Source organism: Ptychodera flava, chromosome 15 (genome assembly GCF_041260155.1).
Source record: "Ptychodera flava strain L36383 chromosome 15, AS_Pfla_20210202, whole genome shotgun sequence".
NCBI classification, from domain to species: domain Eukaryota; kingdom Metazoa; phylum Hemichordata; class Enteropneusta; family Ptychoderidae; genus Ptychodera; species Ptychodera flava.
The window spans coordinates 11,804,194-11,830,246 of NC_091942.1; the positions used below are offsets into that span (position 1 = coordinate 11,804,194).

General features: G+C 37.1%; 2 protein-coding genes across 5 annotated transcripts in view; both read left to right on the top strand.

The window, feature by feature from the left end:
• The window catches only part of LOC139151160 (glutamate receptor ionotropic, NMDA 2A-like), a 182,297-nt gene extending 170,760 nt beyond the window's left edge, over positions 1-11,537 (top strand). For all 4 annotated transcript variants that reach the window (XM_070723751.1, XM_070723753.1, XM_070723752.1 and 1 more), the window contains exons 6-12: positions 160-285; positions 740-960; positions 2,273-2,433; positions 4,266-4,447; positions 6,970-7,202; positions 7,885-8,021; positions 9,586-11,537. In XM_070723751.1, the coding sequence (XP_070579852.1) occupies positions 160-285; positions 740-960; positions 2,273-2,433; positions 4,266-4,447; positions 6,970-7,202; positions 7,885-8,021; positions 9,586-9,775 (1,250 nt within the window). In that variant the 3' untranslated portion in view covers positions 9,776-11,537. The remainder of the gene's footprint in view (positions 1-159; positions 286-739; positions 961-2,272; positions 2,434-4,265; positions 4,448-6,969; positions 7,203-7,884; positions 8,022-9,585) is intronic.
• Positions 11,538-13,821: 2,284 nt separating this feature from the next.
• The window catches only part of LOC139151162 (glutamate receptor ionotropic, NMDA 2A-like), a 109,971-nt gene continuing 97,739 nt past the window's right edge, over positions 13,822-26,053 (top strand). Inside the window, exon 1 of the mRNA XM_070723755.1 lies at positions 13,822-13,933. The gene's annotated coding sequence lies outside the window, so the exon portion shown is untranslated. The remainder of the gene's footprint in view (positions 13,934-26,053) is intronic.

Here is a 26,053-nt window from a genome sequence, read left to right on the forward strand (position 1 = left end):
TCAAACATCGGAAGGTATGACTATCCCAAAAATTATTGAAACTTAAGGTACAGGTAATCTCATTCAATCATATGTTTATACTATTCTGCACCTTGACATTAAACACATCGAAATTTTAGATCAAAACTTAATCTTTTCTTCTCTCACTCTCTCTTGCAGCACCATTTAATTACACAGTCTGGTTGTTTCTGACACTCTTCACAGTCAATTTGGTGGCAATCGTGATATTCATGTTTGAGTGTTTGAGTCCAGGAGGCTACGACAGAAACATCTGGGAACCTCGACGTGAGTAATGACAGAGAACATTTGTTCCAATTTAATGATTATTCTCGTTACAATAGTAAAGAGATTTTGCATCCACGAGTCAGTCACCGTAATCGTAACAAGCAAAGTCGGACCTTGCAGTCGATTTGCAACATGTTGCAAACATTTTCCTTCATGTCACGTGACCAAACTGGTCATAATAGTGCATTTGAATTTATGACTTAAAGCAGGTTATCATCATCACATTGTGCTCCCGTTTACCTACAGCCTCAGCTTTCAGTTGAATTTCAAATAGTTCTGTAAAACTGGTGAGATTCAAGGACAGACGACACATTAAAATATTATGCCGGAAAATTACCTCCTGACCGTGGATCCCATCCAATTTCACGAATGAAAAAGTGAAATACATTCTTTTAGAAGATGACATCTATTGCTTAATCTAACATACCTCTTCGTATTCTCATTTTATGCACAGCTTCACGGTTCACGTTAGGCAGTTCCTTCTGGATTGTGTGGGCGTTACTCTTCAACAACACGGTTCCACTCAAGCCGCCGAAAGGTTACACCGCCAAGTTCATGACCAACATGTGGGGTTGTTTCTGTTTGATCTTCATAGCAATGTACACTGCCAACTTGGTAGCTCACCTTATTCAAGAAAAGACACACGATAAAATTACAGGAATTCTCGACGAAAAGGTAAGGGCACTAGTCATCTGCGCAGAATGAAATTTTATACTGTAATTTGTTATAAAGTTAGTATGCGCCTCGAAAATGAAAAGATTTAAACTTTTGCTCAAACTTTCCCTATGAAACTTTCCACCATTCTCTTACAAAATCAAGAGTAAAGTTCAAGGGTCACCGTGCTAAGTTTGATTCTAGAGAAACAAAGTACCTGAATTTTTCCGATATTTGAAATTCAAAATGGCCACCATCCCAATGTTAACTTTTTGCAGAAAGATAAATTTTCGATTTTTGAAAAACTAAGAGGGTGAAAAAATTTTCCCAGAGCTTTAAAATAAATCCAAAAAAAGAATAAATTGTAAAACTTTTAGAACCCGAATATCTGTGCCAAAGGCGCATTCTACCGTAATTCTGCGCTATAGCCACTGTTGTTCTCGTTAATGCTCTTAATTTACGACGACCTTCTGTAAGTCACTACGTATACGTCTAATTAAAATTCGAAAGAACAGTGGTTATTTTCAGAACGTTATACGGCATCCCGGTTTTGTTGGCTTAATCTTCAATGTTGCCATGATGTCATACATTTACATTTTCCCAAGGGAAAGAAAAATGCATATAAGCAAATGTATATATTGAGTACACTATAGGCAAATAAAGTAGTGGTTGTTTCACAAATACTTTTTAAAGCATAATTTTGTTAGGATAGTTTCCTGTGGCATACACGTTATTGAGGAACTTTGTGGCAGTTTCGAACAAAATCGGCATGGGGCGATATTAGAAAGGTTTGCAAAGTTTCTGTAGCATGAATATAGGGCAAACTATGACGGTGAAACGTTGAGTATGATACCAATGAAATGAGGGGCGTTATATAGATAGATAGATAGATAGATAGATAGATAGATAGATAGATAGATAGATAGATAGACAGACAGACAGACAGATAGATAGATAGATAGATAGATAGATAGATAGATAGATAGATAGATAGATAGATAGATAGATAGATAGATAGATAGATAGATAGATAGATAGATAGATAGATAGATAGATAGATAAATAGGTCTACTAGGTAGGTAGTAGGTAGGTACATGGAGCTAGCTAGGTAGGTAGATAGATACAGTTACGCACGATATATATACGTATATTACATCAAGTTATTTTCTTTGGTTAAGGTTGTTTCATGTCGCAAGACATTTACTTCTTCATGTTTGAATCAAATTCTTCGATTATTTGTGGTGATGATATCATCGGTACAACTTTTAACGTAGCGTAACACACGTGGCTTGCTTCCATAGTATATAATATGAACGTTTTAATTACATTACAGATACAAAATCCATATTCATCGAGCCCTTCCCTAAAATACGCCACGGTGGGTTCAACGATGATAGAGTCTTACATTTATCGCACAAACAGAAAGATGTTCGATTACATGCAGCAGTACAATAAAAATTCGTCGAGCGAAGCGTTGAAGGCTCTTAAAAGCGGGTAAGTATTCGAGTTTGATATCATTATCCCGAACCCCTAAAAAGTGTCATTTACAATAAGATTCACGCCCCCCCATGACTTCAAAAGGGAAACAATGCATTGGTAAAGGAAAGCTGCAGCTCAAATTCATCGTTTGTTGGTCAGAGACTAGTTCTTTTTTTTTTTTTTTGAAAAAGATAAATTTATTTCCACATAGTCACAAATAAAACAAATCTACATAACTGTGAATGCATTAAAATTACAATGCGTCTTGTCTGAAGACAAAAAACCCAAATAATTAGCTGCTTAATTGCAAAGATCATCATATGAATGCATTCAGGATGCATTCTTCTCCTTCAAGTCTTACAAAGCTTGAAAACTTTGTGATAAAATACTCAGTTTTGTTCATCATCTTATAAGTGAAATATAATGTATTCATCCATGAGGAGAGATAACATTTCAATTGCATGACATAAGATTGAAGGGAAACTTTAATCCCATCAAGAGTAACCGAATTTCGAATATTCCAAACTGTATATTTTACAAAGGAAGTAATACAGTAATACAGAGACTAGTTCAGTCGGTATATTATGTGCAATAGCGCCCTCATACAATGGATGTCAAAATGATATCGTTTGCACCCTTGTTTGAGTAATTCACACTTGCATTGTTTCATTGAGAGTATGCATTTCTCCTCCTCCACACTTCTTTCTACCCTTGTATTCCTACCACTGTGTCTATCTGTTCCCCTCCTTCCCTCCCCTCCTCCGTCTACTTGCTGTATGGCCATGCATAATTAAATACCGACACTTTACATACCATATGTTGCATTCAATATTTGTCATGAAAGAAAACAATGTCGATTGAAATTTTTACATAACACAGTATTACACATTATACGTGTGTATAGGTTATTTATCGTGTCGCTAATTGAATTCAAATTTGCAAATACATTTTGATCGAATACATTTTGATTTACAATGCATTTTAGTTGAACAGTTTCATGACTTATCTGAGTGAATCTTAGCGACTAGTAGGCCGTATGAACACAATGATACAGGATTTGAAACCCACCGATGCAATCATTTGGGCTCATAAAATTAGTTTGCGTTGTGTCATCATTATCATCATCATCTTGGTCATTATCAATATCACCAACACCATGATAACGTGTCACACTGCATCGAACAGATACACGCGTAATATTCTTTCACGTAAATTATGTTTAACATTGACGTTAACCCCTCCCCCCCTCAAAATAGGTAAAAGGAAAACAGGCATCCTGTGGTAGGCACGGATGTATTTAGCCATAGTACAACTGAAAGAAATAATTTAGGGTAAAACGGTTACAAGTACATATCTGTGAGTGTACTCTCGGTCAGATGCTAGTTGTTGGCATTGCATAAATGGCGTAAAAGCATTTCCTTTCACTTTCTTAAAGTTTTGCAAGTTAACAGCCCACGCTTTTAACCGATGAGCATCACGACTCAGCGAGTTTTTTTCAAAAAGCAAACCAACACTCTTCTTATCTTCTTCTTATTTTCTTTTAAATTCAGGTCAAGTATCAAATTCTGATAGATGAGGAATATCTGATATTCCCTATAATGCGATCGCATTATGTCAAGTACTCTTCTTGATGTGATAAACGGTGTGTTTGACTGAAAATGACGAATTACTTTAGACTTTGATATGGAAATTCACTGACAAGCACTGGAAATATCATGTCTCCGACGACTACGAACGAGACCTAATTATCTCCCCTGCGGTTATAAAATGATTGACTGACAATATTGCGTTACAGAAATGCGTTATTCATATTTGTGTCCTTCGCTGTGCTCTGTTTTCATCTGTAGGGAGCTTGATGCGTTCATTTACGGAGCTGCTATGTTGCGCCACCAAGCGGCCAAAGACAAGGATTGTGATTTGCGAGTGGTGGGCGAAACAGTTGCCCACTCCGGTTACGTCATAGCCATGACGAAAGGGTCCCACTGGAGAGAACCAATCAATCAACAAATTTTAAAATATATTGATACAGGTTGGTCTTCTGTCTGGTAAATTCAAAATATAGTTCCATGTTTTTTTTAAGATTTACCTTATTCGTTCACCGAAGGGCTCGCAATGTGCACCTGCATACAAGTTGGCATGGATACAGATCAGTATCTTGTCGCTATGGACGCATGGTTTTCAGAGTGCAAACTTGATAGCTGTAAATTGAGACCACGGTCATGGATGAATTCTCCAGTAAAATTTCGATGTGATCACATTTGCCTATACTGTGATAAGTGCTCGTCCGCTTTCAACAGGTGTTGATGATATTAAAGGGACAAAGTCGTCCATTTTTCATGAATTTTGTTTGATACGAGTACTATTTATATTGCTTGACATGTTGAAAGATACTGAATGAACGGGTGACCATGCATATATTTGACCTCGCGAAAATGAATTAATGGTCATGACCATTAATTCATTTCCGCCATGTTTTCATTTAATTTGTCTAAAACCGGAGTCCAATATATGCATGGTCACCATTCAGTATCTTTCAACATGTCAAACAATATAAGTAGTATCTTGCATCAAACAAAATTCATCAAAAGATGGCCGACTTTGTCCCTTTAAACAATTTATGCGCTGTTTCGTAGACAAGACTTGGTATCATAGCTCAAAAGACAACTCTAACATATGTTCGTCTAATATAAATAGGTTGTGTGCCAAATATATCTTCAATCGTAAACAAGAATACCGATAAAATTTATAGGCAGAAATGATGACGAATGTGATATCTGAGCGCAAAGTCAAACCTGCCGATGAGAGCTACTGGACATACTTCAAGTTGTTTCGATAATCCGATCGAAATCAGTTCCATACCTGCACCGAGTTCTTATAAGCAATCTCACACGAAATCTAAAAATAATAATGAAAATAATTGAACTTCAGTAGTGCTATTTCCTGCGAACGTCCCTCTGATAAAAAATACTAAGGTCAGGGTCAATGAAGATAACAACTTTTGTATAATATCGACCGGTAATTAGAGTACTAGTAAGTTATTCCCCAACCTTAGCCAGGCAATAAGTATACAATAAGTATACACCTCATCAATTTTCCTGCGCTTTCACTACTACTTGTCTCAACGTCAAAACATGACCTATTGTACCCTTGCGATCGTTCATCGACCAACACGACACAAGCTACGGATAAAATATGTTAGGAATACTCCGAGTCTGAATGAAAACCCATGGTTGATCGCAAGCAAGATACGCAGCTCCAAATTGTGTTTCGAATTTCCGCGTTTCCATTTTTAGTATCTTGAGAATTTTAATCATAGTGATTTACGTAAACTGATAAAAACGATCAATATATTACAGATAATATGCAATTCCACAAACAACTATTCCTAACCCTCACATCCTTTGACATTATGATGTACCCAGATTCCAATGAAATAATAAAATAGATAGTCAGATATTCGCGCCAAGAGTTATACTTATAGGCCTTTTTGTTTGACATCATCACGATCATATATAAAATGTACAGAAAATTCAATAATATTAACACAAAGGTCACAGGCTACGATGAGTTTTAGGTTCAATATACTCAAGAACGTACGAAATTAAGTATTGCATTTGTGTCCCCTAATCGTTTCTTGCACAGTGCGGCGCATTATTAAATCGGTAGTTTAAGTTAAAACTAGGCCTTATTAACGTTTTTCCAGTCGAACGAAAACAATGAATGTTACAGTGCTGTCGTCACTATTTTGCATATGACGGCCTGTGAATGCATAAGTATAACGTTTAGTCTCTGCAAATTATTGATTTTCAAGGCGAAATTTGGGCTTCGAAGTATCAAGACATAGCGTTAATGATTTATCATCCATGTTGAGTATATCCTGTATATACATGTATACTGAGATAAAGAACACGACATCCTGACAATTTATGCACACTGATGGTGGTACGATAATGCAGTGTTCTGACATCACGTTTCCGTGACAAGAATAGCGCTGTGAATATGAGATCATTTCTGGAAACGAAAATAAAGCAAATACAAAATTTTTAAAGACTATAATATATACTCACGAATTTGATAAACTAAGATTGCCTGTTAGGACTTGATGAAAATCCATCACCGAATTATAATAAATTATAAATGAAAGATTGTGTTTTTGTTGTGGAATAAGAAAATAAAACAATTTACATTGATGCACATATATGTATGTATATATATATATATATATATATATATATATATATATATATATATATATATATATATATATATATATATATATATATATGTGTGTGTGCGAGAGATAAATCAAAACACATATCAAAACACATATCATATACATAACATATACATACATGTCATTATAAGATATACATCGAGGCATATACATATGAAGTTGTGTGTAAAAAAGTTAATTTGCATAGTATATACTTTTCTGAACTGTTATACATTGTCTTCACAGTGATAAAGTCATTACCATATATGGAAAGGAGAAACCTCTTTTCCAATTTCGTCCATGTGCTTGAAATCTTATAATCAACTGATCCTTTGCAGGATATCTTCAAACCATAGCGGACAAATGGATGACAAACGTATGCAACGACAAGCGTGAAAACCAGCGCCTTCCCTTGGGACTGGAGCATTCCTCTGGCGTCTTTCTCCTGCTGCTTGGAGGCTGTCTCGTTGCCGTCGTAGTCTTCTTTGTCGAGCATTTTTTCTACAAACGCCTCAGGGAAAGGTTTAGGAAGCGAGTGAAGAAGAGGGAGCTGGTCTCCCTAGTGGCGCAAGTATGTCATCCTTTATCTCTAGGTAGTGAGATAAGATCGAAGCCCAGTGCACAATCATGATATACACAACCTATCCAATTTCAGGGGAAAAAAACGTCTAGGATTTATTGGTTTCTAGTCGCCATACAACATAATGTTTCGCAAACACTACATCAAGTGGTATTTATTTTTAAATGTAACAACTAAAGAAATATAAATATGAATCGATAAGCTGCTGCTGTAGATACACATGCATGTATTTATATATCCATCTATTTATATGATATATACACGATAAATTCAGTTATATTATATATATATATATATATATATATATATATATGTGTGTGTGTGTGTGTGTGTGTGCAAACAGATGGTTAAAGTGCTGATGCTAACAGCAAAGCGTTATAAATAATAGCACAAATTACTTCAAATACAAAGTAACAAATTTTTGTACTGCATGTAGTTTGTGATTTGCGTTAATAAATGAATGAATGAATCAATCAATCAATGAATGAATGAATCAATCAATCAATCAATCAATAAATAAATAAATAATAAATGTATAATATATATATATGTGTGTGTGTATATATATATATATATATTATATATTATATATATATATATATATATATATATATATATATTCTTGATTACCGTCAAGTACACGATAACATAACACTTGTGTCCTACTTTCAAGGCAATGGCAGACAGAATGTACAAACATCACAGCTTACACTCGACGTGCGGCAACAGGAACTGCATGAAACTCCACGACGAGCTGGAAGATGCCTTGAACAGAGTACACCAGCTGGAGGATTTGCTCAACTGGCACTCGTGAGTATTCCCATCTCAATTTTCAAAATTGACACATAAGTAGACATGGAGGTCGCGACGTGCTGTGTGATGTATTTCGTCTCAATGACAACTGCAAGGTCACAGTCCACCGAAAATACAATGCATACGTAATTATATCACATTATCAATAGAATAATGTCAGAATCAAAATCACAAGCGTGAAACAAATACACACTGATGCAAAGGAACGCATTTCGCCTTAATATTTATGCCTGGGTGATTAAAGTTATCTGACGATTACATATCGGCAATGCTGGAAAAAACCATATACCCGCGAAGCATGGAGTTTGATTCAGAATGCAAATCAGGCAGAAGGGTTCCAAATAGCTCTTCTATTGAACATCTGGGATTATTTATAACTCTGGCGGTGTTAGGCACCAAAACAGGTTCATTGTATGCGAGATTTTCCAGAAGTAAACACATTTCAGCGTTGCAAAAAATTAAATGCTTATTTCGTTATTTTCCGGCAGTCACTTCACATTCCAAATGATCGCGCCTCACCATGATTATTTTAAAATGCAATCGTCGACTCTCCACCTTGCCATGGGAGAGTTTGAAAAGCGTGTTAACTCGTGTTCAATGCACATAGCCGTGTCCGATGCGAAGCATTTTAAAATTACTGTATGAATGCAACAACATCCCTGAGGAGGTGATCCATGAACACACAGAAGATGTAACAAATTCAAAATTCATTAGTTTTCATCCGGAAATCTTACATTCAGCTAATGACAGCTGTTTTGTGACAGCGTCATGCCTCTTGAGGGCTTAATGTAAATACAAAAGGCTGATTAACGAGCTTCCTGTAATACACGTCATACATACCGCAGGAATTTCCTGATTTCTGTTAAAAATCCAAATCTGTTCTGTCATAAACAAGAATTTTAATCAGAATTTCTAAGAACTAGTGCCACGCCGCGCGAACTGAAATTGTCTAGTGTGAATCCTTTGCATACTTAATAATACGTATATGTCCATAGCAGTCTTTTCCCCAAGGGGTTAAAAAAGCACGTATAGATAGATAGATAGATGGATAGAGAGCTAGATAGATAGATAGATAGATAGATAGATAGATAGATAGATAGATAGATAGATAGAAAGATACATACACACACACATACATACATACATACATACATACATACATACATACATACATACATACATACATACATACATACATACATACATACATACATACATACATACATACATACATACATACATACATACATACATACATGCATATCATCACATACAGGAATTTTTCTTCTCTGTGCCTGGGGTCAAAATTTCAGGTGATGTATGCTTGTGAAATAAGACATTAGTTGAGTGATTTCTTTTATTTTTGACTTAATTGATATTTATAGCACTTCAGTTTACTGTTGTCACTTTGGCACATTCACACTCTAATCTTCGGGAACTGATTATGAAACAGAACAGTTTATTAATTAACGTGTCTGTTTTATGAATTGGGTGAAAAATGTGTAATACGGCTTCATTTTCCTATGTTGTATAACAAAGCATTCCATTTTCACTACGACAGGAATGGTCCCTTGCCACCTTCGGCGACGTCACGCAACACGAGGGGAAGTTTATACAGCTTGGAAGACATAAGCAGAAACATTAATTCTTTTAGACAAAATCACGTAAGGAGTAAAAGGACACAGGATGCGTACAGCGATGACAGTGACAGTATGAGCGAGGAAGTTGTCGATCGAGAAACGACTGTATAACAGAGACCCTGCTGCGGCAATAATTAACTCGTCTTCCCCTTTAAAATATATCTGTATAAACATACGATATGAGAATCGCAACTCTACTAATAGAAAACTGAAAGAGGCATAATTTTGATTTTGTAGATAATATATGCAAATAATCAGACGGAGAGAAGATTGTCCAACGCCATTCCTAATTGACATGTATAGTTCTTCATTTTGTATATCGACGCTATTCGAAGGTTCAAGACAGCACAAGTTTACTCAGGCATTCAAGATCGTCTTTATTTTTATTCTTCGCACTTCAGCCGAAACCTGCAAGGCTGTTGTGAAGGGAGGATGCAGCATTAAGATAAATCATTTCACCGACGCTGCTGGTAGTATTTTTCTCCGGCTGGACACCAACTTCGCGATCGCAGAATGTTCACCTTTTATTTGGAATTACCGAAGACGGGAATAATATTGTAGTCACGCTTTCTGTTCACGAGCTATCCAGCCGGCTGTGTGTGTTCTCGGAGGACAAAGCTTTCTCTGCCGCGATTGTTATTGATCCTTGCTTGTCTGCCGCTTTCATTCTGTTTCACCAGTCGAGAAACCCACCACCCACTTATTCTTCGACTAATTATTCTTAAGAATGAAGAGCCTGTGTGTAATGTTTCCCCGAGGAATATCACCTGCGCCGAAGGGACCAGCTTAAACTTGGGAAGTAATGCCTATATCTGTTGTGATGTGAGCAGCTTCATTCTTGCGAATCACACGGATTTTAAAAGGAATGCCAGTCGGAATTCTGGGGAAGCTGTCCGATGTGTTCTCACTGACCATGATGTTGGTGAATGTTTTTTGAATTGTTGCTACCGGATTTAAAGATGGAGTCTTGTCTGGTGTACTATTTGAATTAAACATTCTTCGGTTTGTGGATACATTTGATCACGGGATTTTGACTGCCGTGCGTGACTTTCTGGAGTAGCAATGACAAATGATCATGAGAGAGCATGGATCTACGACCAAGATGATTGTATGCAATGTGAGTTTTTAGCCATAGTTAGACCACAGTGCAATACATAACTCCATACACAGAGAGGAATTAAGTCTATAAATAGGAGTTCAGAGACTGAGAGGTCATAATTTGACAGGTAGGAGGGTACCGAAGCGCGGTGATGTTGCGTGCTTTGCCCTAATTTTTTTCGACGTAAACCCATTCCGGTCGAACTATCGAAAGTCATCATGAAGAGTGGAGTACCGACACAAACATTCACCGATCACCGATCAAAGGTCAAGCCAAATAACAACTTGGAAAAGTATTAATATTTAACGGCGGGATCTAAGTAGGAATTCCAAATCATGTTTAAATGACTGTGACATTAAACATATGAAAACCGTTTTACGACACTACGCTGTAACTCAATGGGGGATTCTTCAGAAATTTTAAGATCGTAAGGTTATCATACCATCTTGATGCATTCTATTTTTGCATGAGTTACATCAAGTCTCTCTGCCTGAATGTGTTTCTTAAACATTAAATTTGCACTGCCAGAATTTTCTAGTTCAATGACAACTATACTTTGCATAATACTTTTTTCAATCTTAACGAAATAGTCATAACTATGGGATACCTTGCTTTGTGTGTTTGTCAATATGTAAAAGCTTAGTTGCTACATTCTGTTGACTTACGGCGTCCATTTTGTATGTTGTTTCTGTTTTCGTATAGAATTTGATTTTATGTTTCTACGAAGAAAAATTATAAAATGTTTTGAGATGAAAAAAATGGCAGTCTTTCACAGAGGGGAGTCAATTATTTGCGCTAAATGCGATGGGTAGGGTAAGATTCTGGATGTTTTTTCGTATTTTAATACGATAAATGAACGGAAAAACAAGTAGTGATGTGCAAACTGTGTGAACGTGATGAAATATTGTTACCCAACTTACCGTATGGCTTTTGCATGACTGTGAGCTGTAGGTGAAAAGATTGAAACGCCCTCATCGTGCGCAGACGGTAACGTAACCTTTACAAACCCAGCCAGTACCTAAGTTTGCTTTCCTTGATTATTTCTGCACAGTCAGAGCGATGACAAGCGAGACATACATCTAGTTATGGAAAAGAAATGAACCCTTAAGGCATATCATCGCTAACGGATCTTTAAAATTTAAAATTATACGTCAGCAACGTCAACATCAAATCGCAATAACAGTATATTTGCTCATGCTTGATCGAACGATATGATCGTATTTTGGCTACAGTGCTTGCATAAAAATTGTTGAACGAGAAGGCATAGTCGTATTCGCGTTGTATGATGACCTCTTCCGGCAGCTGAGGGGATCATCATCCGGGCAAATAAAACGCTGCTTCCGCTTCCATGCATTATACGTTTCCGTATATATCAAGGCAAGTCTCTCTACATCCAAACATAATCTATTTTGAATTGCCTGTAGACATTCCCTTGAATTTTCCAATCTGATTTATTTAATAATTATTTTTCCGGCTATGCAAGGTAATTAGATATAGAGTAGTAATTATCTCAATAATTTCAAAGATGAAGCCCACTGCTGTCAGCTATCTCGTTTTCCCAACTAATATACTTGTAGCAGGATTTCCTGCGGGGCTTCCAGACTGACTACTGTCCAGCCGGTCCGAGATACACCGCTGGAAGTTATGCAGCTATGCTATAGCGGGGCTCGGAACTTCGAGGTTTAAAACGGTATTACAAATATGCCAGAAGGATTATAATGTACACGTTCAACAAACACAGGTTTCATGCAAACACATATACAGATATAAGAAGCCATAGATCAGCCAGTTCAAGCGATTTTCACTGTTATTTTTCTACGTGGAAGAAAACCTTAAACTGGGACATTATGCTGTAGAACGAACAAGCGTTTGCTCCAGTGCATGTCCGACCGCGCTGCCAGTATATTTTAGAGTGGCAGGTATTTATAAAAAGTGTCAAAAATCCCTTTTGCCTTTCTATTTATACGGTAAAAGTAGCTTGAAAACACTATCAGGGATACACGGTCGCATAAAATATACAGTGAGTAACAACCACAGTGGATGTGTCAGATACATATTTTATTGCGTTGATGCCACAAGCAGCCATCTTAGATCATAAACAACATTTGCGACGGCATCGACGACAGCCCTGAAAGTTCTCACCGCGGAGAACAGGGGATGATAAACTCTGATTGATAGCCGGAGTTCCAGGTTATATTTGTAAGGGTCATAGGTTGCTGACCTTTGCGTTTTAAAGCTAACATCATCATTGTTTTTGACCTTGGCGGAATAATGTCCATGCACATCACGATACTGACAATAATTAGCGCCATGGTAATGAAGCCAGCAAAACAAACAATTAAGATTTAATCAGGGTAGCGCTAATTGCACGACTCGCTTATGGTCTTCAGCGAAAGAAGTCATAATGCATTTCAGTGACACAAATGGATCGGCTCACAGTGAACAATCTAGATCTATTATGCCGAGAAGATATCGAAATTCAACGTTTTGGAATGCGTGTCATAAGGCCCACCACATGTTTAATACATTTCTATATAATTTTAATCCACACTTATTCCATAACAGATTCTGGCTTCCTCTAGGGAATCATTGTTAATTAACCTGGCGACATTTATACCGCTTGAATCTCGCATTCATCTCAGTTTGTTTGGGGTTTTTCACTTTTTGCCGCGGGTGTTCCTTAATGTGAAGCAAATTATTCAAAATTTACGCAATAATCAATTTGAACATGTCGCAATGCATATCTGCTGCAGTGCCTGCCGTTTGTCGTGAATATAAATGCAGAGCAAAAGTAAACAAAACCAATAGAAATGAGGTCCAGTGTGTCGTAGGCTACTTTCTCACATGACGACTATTTCCACAGAAACTGTCGATATGCATGTAGACAGCTTGACTCCAAGGACGAACAGATATTATAATAAATCTCCCGTGCCGTTCACGCTATTGGATGTTCGGCTGTTGTCTATTTCGAATCCGCGACATGTCGACGGCTGAACTATCTATCTCTCCCGGTCCCTTTGCTCTGATTCAACGAAACTCCGTGATTCTGCCGATGAGAAGCGTGCTGGATCTCGAGTCGGAGGTTTAAATGTGGGAAGAGTCGAATTTGATAAGGATTCGTCAAGCCACACCGCGTTTGATGTGAACAGTGAACGTTCATCGCTGACGAGGTAAGCCTAGGCTATCGCTGGCAAGGCAAAATGTTTGCGTTGCACACTGCATGTGCCCGTGGTAACACACACTCTCCATTTACAAAGCTCCCATGGTGACAGTATCATATTTTATAAACTTGGCTTCTCAATCGTCAGCACGTGCTATCTTTGTGTGCGACCATAACAGGGTCACACGGGTGTAACCTCGTTTGATAATGACCTTGCAGCCTAGGGTAATTTTGGCTCTACATGCCCACATAGTCGATGATTCAGCGCCAGATTATTTTGTACTGAGTATGTTTTCCTAATATGCATTTGAATAATTAAGTATGTGAAAGTCACCAACGTCCAATATTACACAATATAACGGCTAATAAAATACACAAAGATCTACATTTTCTATATTCCATCAGAAAATAATGTACGCAGTTCTTGCGACATGCCAACATCTGTCCTCATTCCCTATTTTTACGCCTTTATGAACACAGAAATGCGATAAAATTTCCAAATTGGCTGCGCATAAAGGTCCAGGTGGAGTGTAATGATTTCGCGTATCTACATTCTTTGTAGGTTAGTAATTTAACACCGTGACGATAAGAGTTGCGCCGTAGAGCTATTGTCAGTTAGCAAAACAGGCTTTAATGACCAGCGGATAGATTAGCTGCCTTTTCAGAAGTGGGTCTAACACTTTCAATAATTATTTATCATTTTTCGACATTTTCTTTGGAGCTCGTCATTAAATGTCGCCCCGACGCCAATATTTTATCCCACGTTTTTGAAAGGACAAGTTTATAATTAATTATCCAAATGTGGCAAAGTATCTGGAAAACATGTTTGACATATTCAATGAAATTGAGTCGGCCTTCGATAATTTAGTAAATTAATTTTACAGAAAGAAATAATTCTTTATCGCTATGGTAGACATTTGAACGATTAAAAGATTTTATGAAATTAATATTTTGTTAAAATAACTAATTAGTAATAACTTGCCGTTATTACTGCTCACCTGGTGCCTTCGGGCAATTCCTAGCGAGATGTCGTCGCCATTGTGGTTGGTTGCCAGATCTTTGTGTCGTCGTGCAGTTTGATTTGTATGGTACCCATCTGATAGCCCATAATTTCGTTGGTAGTTCACTAAAGGACTTGCTGCCATGCATTGAACCACATGTCTGCCTTCGTCATGGGCTGCATCAACCGTGCTGCACGTTCTTCCGCTCGGTGTAAACGTTTTTAACTACAGCTTGCTAAGTATACCCGGATTCTCTACCATGTACTACTGTTCACAATTATCTCTTTTCGGGGAATAGCTAGCGAGAGGATGTCGGGATACAGAAACAGTGAAGAAACTCAAAGTTAACCCCGTTTATTTCTTGTACAAAGATGTTACATCCTTCCAGCTGTTGTCCCTTCTCTTGAATCAAGTCCTAGTCTGCCTGCTTCCCTGTACCGTCTGCGGTTGTGTTCGTAAAGATGCCTACTATATACAATCTGTTTAGTGGTTATTTAGGTACAGTTATATCATCTTATTATTAGTGTCCTTCCATAGTAATGACGTATTTATGGCCAATGTTCATATCAGTGGCCAACACCATAAACACCAGAATAATTTCTTGTTTGATTCCTCACATCCGTCTCGCGATCGTACATTGTTCATAATTCTGAATCTGATCATTGATTGACCTTTATGCAGAATTGATATCAAAGTGAATGAATGAACGTTGTAACACCATTTGTAAGGGAGTATAAGACACGGTAAAATACCTTGAAAAAAAAGGTAAAAGTAAATCAAATAGAATGGATAATTTGACGTAATCGATTCACGTTTTGTAAATTTTGAGCATATCGTAACGTATTGAGACTCGGATAAAAAAGGGGTCGTTCGGTTATTTTTGGTCCAAAAATATTCCAGTTTTATAATCTGACCTTAACAGCTGCATTTTCACTTTTGCATATGCTTTGTTCCATCTTCTTTGTGATTTGTAATGTTAGTCATTAAACGGTACTTCTAATCCCATGCTGTTTATCGCGCATTTGGCACTCGTGTTTGATCGCGCAGACGGAAACTCTCGCCAACCATACGACTAACGGTGTGACCACTGGGGAGAATGGTGGATGACATACGGTATCAAAAAGGCATCCATCATAGTATTGCAAACATGAATTGGATCATCAGCGATAACAGGTAACATTTCACGTGAATCCATCAAAGGTTTTGAAGCGTATAAAGCCGTTTCATTTGAAATACGCTCACCTGAAAGAGCATGATGGGAATTTAAACATGAAAATGTGAATTCTAATGACGTCTGGGTATATTTTTACAGATAACAGCAGCATGCTCCTTTATGCATCAGAACCGCTTAAAAACCGCATTAAACATAACACCTTGCAAATTTTACAGACTGAATGCTGAAAACTGATGATTAAGTCGGTTGTGCAAATTCATGCGGAACTTTGCTCGGATGATTGAATTTATATTAAAAGTGAAATAAGGCTGTACATTAATTTTGTACTGTTTAAATTCGTTAACAATCAACTAAGCCGATTTTATCTACATATAAAATGACGACAGAAATTATTTTTTCCGATATGTCATAACATGGCCGGTAGGTTTCGTCCGCCTGATGCATAAAACTTGGTCGAATCAGATGTGATTATGCAAATCGTGCACTTGAAAAGGGTCTTCTTCAACACGCTTTCATTTTCCCTGTGACAGTCCCTAGACAACAAATACCAGACATTGTGATGTTAACTTCTTTAACTTCCGGTACAGACTTGGCACAATCTACAGGCCTTTTTTCTCTAGTTCTCAAATCATACCTTCTTCTTTCGCGCGATTAGAACGTCTCCCCAAATCATTTGGAAATCTTTTTATCACATAGTGGTGGTATTGTAAATCGCATTAATTTCCTGCATTTTATCGTGTGACTTGAGACACGGATGCGGTCGTCAGCCCTAACGGTTGCGTTAAGACTAGTACTCAGTGGTTATACGTCCCGTTAAACCAAATAACCAAAACTGAACTGTTATTACAAGAAAAATGAAGAGTTGCCAATGCCTGAACTATATGCACCGGACTGATGCTTAACAATCGTATTAATGGAGGGCAAATCAAACAGTATCTATCATGTACGATTAAAGTAACAAAATTGGCCGATATATAATATTAAATTTTCTTCCATTTTTAGTGTATGATTGTGAAAGCAGTGTATGTTGCAAGCGATTCATAACATCCCTCGGGAACAAAGACCAAGTATAAAGGAACGGCACATTTTATAGGGACAAAACAAAATACCATTGTAAAGGGAGTTATGACTGAAAAGGGATTAGCAAGGGAAAGAAAAGAGCGAACAGCTGCACCATTCTGCAAACATACTGACAGGCAAAGAGACATTGGTAATATGTGAACATATGGTCATACTTGTTTGCAGTGTCGTAAGCAAAATCAAAAATAGTTGAAACAAAAATAGAATTACTGAAAATTCATAGATTGCCTGTCAAACGGTATTATTTAACCTCAAGTCTAACATTTTGACCCTCAAAATGATTTTATTCTTGATGGCATGAATAATGCTTTTCACTTCATCTATATTTTCATCAATGTCACCCATATTGAATGAGTTTAAGTGAATAATTATTGTTCTGTCACTAACCCTGACAAATTTCCTGCAGTTGAAGGTAAAATGTTGACTAAAGATGAGGCATGTAGTAGCAGCTGATAAAAACCTGTATTATACGGCGCTTTCCCTAACTTTCGTCAACCGATGTACGTCTCATTCACGATTGCAGCGGCCCATATTGGTTAGCAAATGATGGGTTTGCAGCATGCTACCTGGTTCACATGCCAAACTTTCCCTCATGACATCAAATTAAAAAAAAGCCCGTTCATAGGGGTCTACTCATAGGTCACTTCAAATTGATTTTGATAATACTTGCCTTTGTGATTAACATGACAAGTCAGTTTCGCGATTTTGTATCTTTTACTGATACTGACACTGACTTAGACAGTTGGTGTTCTGTAAACAATGGCTGTATTTGCCTTGGCCAGAGTGTCAAGGATCACAATTTCACATTAATCATAAACACATCTTTGTACTAATTTTAGCCCACCATATTCCAATGTAAGGCTATTGCCATTGGAAAAGCAAGGTAAACTAAGGATGGTTAATTTCGTTAGTATCTGCCTGATGCTTGTGTCGGATCAATCTATAAAGAAATGCGCAGCGACTGATTCCAGGTTACAGGAGCTTAGTCAGCAACATCACCTCTGTAACCATCGTCCGGCCATAAAAGAGGGGTTACCATCATATTGGCGGATACGGCTGCCCTCTTATAAGTAAAGTACTATTTGTATGGCCCTCAGTAACACAGATCAAAACATTCAACAGATGGAGGCATATCTTGAAAGCGAGTTGCCAGGCATTGGTATGTCGCACTTACAATGAAATAAAACTTTCTGCAGCCTAGTATGGTGATGTATTCATTGTTTTAATTGACCTGGTTTCCGATGTATGATAGCTATTTTATGTATGCTAGTGTTTCATGAACTCTATACAGCATGAGGTAACATTTAACAACATGGCTCACTTATTGAACCACTCTTTTATAAGATTTGGGATTTAGCGGTTTTGATTGTGATGTCCAAGTTCGCTTGGTAACTTGGTGCCGTACTTGGTGAATCGAATTTGACCTATAATTCACCGAATTACTTACATATACATAATTTTGAATAACGTTAGGGCTTCGTCTTTTGTTGTATTCAGTGAAGAATTGCAGGAATCGTACTAGTTGACTGAGATCGAGTTTTTTTTTCCTGGCAGTAAAGTTCATACGACATAGCTGTGCTAGTTTTGCAACACTAACGTTAATTTCTTAGTGTCATTACTTTATAAAAGCCTAGACATCATTCTTGGTTTTGTGAAGTGGTGCTATGTTTGGTATATTGTCCCTCGATGACCTTTGTTTGTATCATTTCTAATATATAAAGATATGGCTGGACAAAGATTTTTCAGTCTTTGAAAGGGAATGGAATATTGACTTCTTTTTCATGGAATAGTCCAACACTGCTGTAGCTAAATCATTACAGATCATGTTATTTTCGCGTTTTATATAGTGTAAGAATGCTTATACAAAAATATGTTAGCTGAACGAGTTTCGATCCTGACTTAAACCCAATCATCAGCATTAATAATAGACAATAAGCATACTATATTGGCTTGATGTCATATACTTTGTGAAGTAAAACTACTGGAACTGCACATTTCGTTCTCACTGTGACAGACAATATTAGTGGTGTCATTAATGAAGGTTCCTCTATCTTATTTATTAACAGGGAGTGCCATCTCTAACGTTCAGTTATAAATGGATTTCTTATTATCACGGGACTTTATTTCGTTATTAATATCAATCTGACCTAATTAAATTACATTATGCGCCCGTAAGGAATTTTTGACGGCCATCGTGAGAATAGTGAAATTACCTTTGTTTCTAACTATTTACCAACAGTATGCCATGTCATTAAATGCCGGTGACTGTAATATTTCATGGAAGTGGGACACATATATGCGTCTTCACCCATTTGTCATTGTAAGCCTTTAATTTACAATTCAAAATTCGGCCTTACCTCCTGTTAAGGTCTCCAAAAAAACTAGATCGGAAAGATTATTACTGGAAGTTTAACATCAGTAACCAATTTAAATCTTCATAATAGTCTCCATGTTCCTTACAAATATTTATAACAGACGGTCGATTAAAGAAATTTTCCGTTTCAACGTAAAACAAAAATTAAGCATAATATTTATCATTCTCAACTGTTTTACTTCAAGATTGCTGGTTCTGCATTCAAGAGTGGCATCAGATTGAGTAAAAACAAGCACCATGTAACTTCCCACCACCACAGGAAAACAAGGCAATGAGACACTAATGAGTACAAGGAAAGCATACGTCCATACACGTGGCAACACGAGATTCTTTTCAAGTTTCACGGTACATGGGACATGTTCTTATGTAAAGTACGGCTCAGTTTCTCTGTCGAAACCAATAACATCGCTATGCGGTCGTGATGTCACGTTCTAATCGCTTTATTAAGCTCGCGTTCACGGGTCAACCAATGTCGTGTAGTGGAACGTGACCCTGAGTGACTGACAGCTTGTGTTCTGCACCAAGAAGAATACTAATGAAAATGTAGTTAAACGATAGACCCTTCATTATGCAAATTAGCATTTGATGACCGCTTGGAAAATTAGGGTTTTCCGTAAAAGTAGGGTTTTTCGTAAACTTAAAAACATCTTTGTAGTTTTATTTTGACGGTCATTTTTCAGACAGATTTATTGATTGACAAAAACAGTTGTCGTGCCTTGCAGAGTACTAGAACGTCATGTTTCTAAAGCAACGTCAAGATCCAATCAGAATTGAGTTTGTATTCTTAAGCTTTGCTGAAATATTAAGAACAGAAGAATTGCTCATGATTATTTGTTTGACTGTACATTATTGAAATAAGTTTAAGTTTCAGAATAGCAGCTACCAAGAGGTAGAGATTTTCTTTTACTCGTGCAATTCTCTGATCAGTTTTGTCAACTATCGTTTCTATCTTGTAGAGTTCCCCTTCTTAAATTGGTCGAATATATCATCACCCAGTTTGTGTGGGAAGCACGTACTTTCGTAAATGGTTATTTTTGTGAGTTACAATGAGGGATAAAGTTGTAGAACGCACTCAATATGCACACAAGGATATTTTTGAACAGTAGCAACTGAAAAACACTGGCAGGGAAGGGTTTGAAAATATGAGAGCGGGTCATCACTCCATTACACTTTCACTCAAATGTCACATCCACCTGACTCTTCCCGATAGGACGATCAATCACGTTTCGAACATGCGGCATATACATGCAAATTACAATTGATCACCAGTTCACACAACTGACTCCAGCTATAGGCCAGTACGTGCCATGTAGCTATCTAATACACCAGAGGGAAAGCTATGAAACAGTGAGAGTGAACGGTGAGATGGTACATAATTGAAAATTAGAGCTCTACTATTCTCTGTCATAATTTTATTTTCAGCCATACTTGATAAAACGTCGAAATTCAGACCCGTTATCAGCATGGCCTGACAATTATTTGAAACAAGAATCTGATTTGCAGCATTATTCTGGTGCAAACTATTGACTACGATGTTATTGGTTGATTTAGATGGAAACATTCATTAGTTTGTAAGTATTGGGCATCATAGTTATGCAAGTCGTGGAAAGGTATACATTTACAAAACAAAAAGATGGCGACCACATTGGGTCGCCAAAATATAATGTTAAACAGCATACGACATACAATATCAGCGGAGTTTCCCAAGGTTTAACCGTACATATCTTTCTTCTGTTTCTATTCCTCTTGGAGCTGATATTTCTTGCATAGCTATACTCTTCTGTGACGTGAATCGATTCTTATTTTTGCATTGATTCTCCCTTCCAAATATCAAAATCAAATCTTGTTCTCATATTACTCCACGTGCGCCGGATCACATGTCGGCCCTTACAGACTCACTGTCATCTTGGCACTGTTTGCTGGCGGGGGTCACATTAAATTGCGAAAAATTCGTCTGAGGGCTAGACTAGGAAACCCGATAGTTTATTTATTTAAAATGTAAATACGCGCAACTATGAATAATACGACTGTCATCAGCTAGCTGCGGATGTGTACGGCATCGATGGATTGCTTGCAGCGCACTGGCGAACGATCGCTGCTGTTTGATACTGTGCATGAACAGTTGAACAGTCCTTTATAGTAGGTAGAAGAGCAATTTGCCCCTCATAAGTGCAATGACTTCTATTTCACAGACGATATGGTTTATACTTCATCCAATCAATAAGGCAGAAATAGTGGTTTGTCCCAACAGTAGTTATCTTTGATATTGATAAAAGCAAAACTTAATCCTAGCTTCATCATCCCCACGACTTACACACCACATATTACCGTTGTGGAAATCCCTCTGTATTGAACGGTCTTTATCTCTGGCAAAATTACAAGCCCTAGCTTGGATAAATATTATTTTAGCTGCGTCGAATAAAGAACTTGTTATTTGTATAGTCTTATCAAAGCAAAAGGATTGTATGTATTAAAGTGAATAAAAGTACATCATAACATTGGGTGACAGTAGGCCAGAATGATCTGATGTAACAAGATTGGAATACCGAAAAGCAGAGAATAGGGTCCCCTCTTTGAAAGCGTAGCTTGTTCCATAATGCTGCCCTTCAAGATTATATCTCCTTAAAAAAGAACATTTTAATTTCATATCGAATCGCTACTGTACCAAAGTGCAGGCTTGATACATTGTTGCTACCTTCAAAAGGACACGAAGTTATGTTTGTTCTGAAAATCAAAAAGATGCACCATGATTAGTCATGGGACTTGGACGGTATTGCCATAACTCCACAAGGGCATAAGAACAGAGCAACAGTAACAGGCATAGATTCCGTTTCACAAGTCAGTTCCTGACATTATGTTGTAAGCCATGTGAGCATAGACTCAACTTCTCTCCTAAGCTCAGCGGTGAAACATCATTCCGCGCACCTCTGTCTTCACGCTGTGGTTTTTTTCACGACACACTGTACCTCTGATTTTCTGTGCATCAGTCCTTATCCACCTTTTACACCACTGACTGGTCAATTATGAATGTCGAACGTTGTTAGATTAGTATGCTTTTTACATGTAAAGATAATCAGATGATATGGTGGAACCTTAAATTCATAGCCACTTATGTTATTTTAGTTTTTCCCACATTTTACCAATTAAAATTAATGACGGGCATAATAACGTTAACTGCAGTTACGCAGACACATATGTTTGACACATTACTGGAAATTTCAGCGCCGTCGATTTAAACCATCCGTTTTACCTCTAAAACCGCCTTTACTGCTTTGCAATAAAAGTTTTCGAAAGATCGATAAATGCACCTAGAAGTGGCAAAACCATCTGGACTGTTCTATAAAATGCCTGGGAACAGCAAGACAAAGAGACGGAAATAGTTTGAATGGAGTCAAATAAATAATTTTGTCACTAATTTTCACTTCTATACTTCTACACTATCTATAATCTTCACCCTAAACACATTTTACGATGAATGCTTAAAGTCGTCCCGCAAGAGAGCTCACACATCAAACCATTTCAGATTGTCCGGACTGACTAGACAACATGTTATGAGTTGCTTCCGGCACTGCAATAATATCAACCCCTGATCGAGATGAGTTGTACAGTGATGACATAATTAGGAAAATGTACGTTAGGGAAAACAAAATACAATAATACTGAAATCGTGATGTACATCTATCGGCAGAATTTCAACAAAAGGCAAAAGCAAACCCGGACCCATATAAACATTTGATTTCATGTCACATTGCACATCCTTACATATTTACTTTTCATGTAAGTATAAAATATATTTGCTTAGTATTTGTTCAAATTGTAATTCTATATATAGATGAGCAATGTTTGTATAACATGCCAGGTCATGTTATCAGGACGATGCCGCAAAGATAGATTCATATTGTGCTTGGCATTCAGTATGATGAAAGAAGAACTCACATGTTATAAGGTTGTTCACTGTGGCAGCTGTTTATCTCCTTTCAACTTCAGAAAAATATTCTATGTCCTATGGAAACTGGTACGTTAAAAACTTTTGACCGTTGATGCGTTTATGTAAAAGGTAAGAATGTTGACAGTGTTTTAAGTAGAGTCACGATACAAACTTCTGTTTTCTGTAAACAATAACGATATTCCAAATGTAGTAACGTGGCGCCGACATGATTTTTGCGTCGTAGCGTATCGGTTGTATTACCAGCGCTCGTGTATGTCCTTGAGAGTAAAGGAAACTTATGGTATAGAACCGTGATACAATCACGTGATTGTTTATAGAATCATTGAGACACAGCTGCAAATCCCATGAAATGTCTTGACATAGTTTTTGTTGCCGAATGAAATCTGTTTAATTAGAATCGGACAATTATTTCTATTTGTTACTCCTACGAACGTTATGGGATTGAATAGTTTATTTATGTTTCTATCTTACCATCCGTTCTTGTAACGTCTTAAGTATCCGACCTCCCTGCGGAACACGAACAGAGTAAGCAATATTGGGATGGTTTAAAATGATTGGACCTATTACACCAGGGAGGTTAAGTTTAAATTTGAGCTTAGATAACGAGTGTTAAAGGTGCCTGAATTATGATTAGATATGAAGATGGAAAGGAGTTAGCATAATTATGATCTACACGCTTGCACCATAGTAACCACAGCATCATGGCGATTTCTGACTGGCATGATATGTTTGTATTTATATCCTAGTCCATAGTTTGTTCACCCTGAATGCAGCGCGCCTTCAGATACAGTATTCATTTTTGTTTTCTGCATGCTTATACAGATTCGGCTTCTTTACTTTATCCCTCTATTTTTTTACTGCATTCCTTCTTCACATGGATAAAAGTATATCAAAACAGTTTTATTAAAATGATAATTTTATCCGATTCCAACCGACTACTCATATTCTCACTCATATTACTCATATTCTTGTCTGTATTAAGTATGTTTAACGATATCAAATTAATATTTTTTTTCAAATTAAGGGATTATTCGCTAAAGCTACTCACTAGGTTACAATTTTGGTTGCTGGTAAATGGAGACATCAACGCATTTGTCGAAAGTTGTGGCCTTAGCAGTGACTAGGCTCTTTTTGCAAGGTGTGAGGTAGATTAGTATTTAGCTATGCAGATTACATAAATGAGCCTGATTTTGGTATAAATATTTTATGATAATGATTCAGATCAATGGAATATACATGTACCTCAAATCTTACATTGTACATGGCTATGTGATGTTTCCTCATTACCTGTAAGTATAAATGTTCATTTTACATTTTTAAATGTTTCCTTAAGCGTAGCGATAAGGGTGGATAGGTCACATTAATAGTTAGTGAAAAAGAAAATTTGGTGTGGTTCTACCCTGAGTTACATAGCTTGTTAAAGTATGAAGACGGGCCGGGCTAGATAGCAAAATAACGCGAGGGTGTACACGGTAAATGCATCGAGTACTCAGTGAAGTACTTCTATGTTTGCACTGACTTTATTCCATGGAGCTATCCTTTCAATATGCTCCATCTACCATGCAATTCAGCTTTACAAATTAGTGGATTATGTAGCATGGCAAAGACTGAAACAGGGAAAAGTTTATTTTCCGATTTAATCTGACTGTCTGTACTCTACTGCTTGGCAATTCTACCAATGAAAGGACAAGGAGAATACAAACACTCTGTACATTAGAAAAGTGTAATCGGTAAACGTGCAATTTGCACCCATTAATTTGGTTTGCAATCACCGTACTATATTTAGTAATGCCATGTTTTACTCATCTTGTGATCAATTATATCCAACGTGGTTCATACAAAAAGCTGAATGATATCCTGAACTCAAAAGAGCATGTACTAATTGCTCTATTGTCATCTTCCGAGGTCATCTATTAATAGCCATTACCTTTTAAGCATTAAATTGAAGTTTTCAAGAGGTATGTACACTTTAAATGAACTCCAAAATTATAACGACGGTACAAACGATTTATTTTGAAGATTGGTATGAGTAGTTCTATCCGCAGGGACATTAGTATAGTTTCAGTATTGTCAGAAAAGATTCACAAATGATGTATGTTTGGTTTTTTTCTAGATGTTTCCATCTCAGAAATTCCGCAAAGTTACGAGTCTCTTTGAACACAAAATAGTTGCACCTTTACTTAAGTCAGTTATTCAGAATATGGAGCATAAAAACCGAAAATGTGGAGGATGTTCCCTCGATTAGATCCAACCAGATCTCAGATGGCTCCACGAAACATCGTTTTTATACCCTGTTATTCACATATATGAAAGCCATGTCAAAGAGAACACAATATGGCGATACAGCCAACCGATACTCCTTAAAGCGATTCGTGACGACAACAGCACATAAATATCGTGGCTCCTAGCTACAATGTGAAGTCAGCAGTGGATTGCAACTTCTGTTCTTAAAAGGGCTTTCGCTTCGTGCAGTTGCAAATGACACGGGGTTTTATTATTGCTGAAAAAATGTCATCTTCAACGATCGTTGTAATTAAGCCCGCTTTTTATCT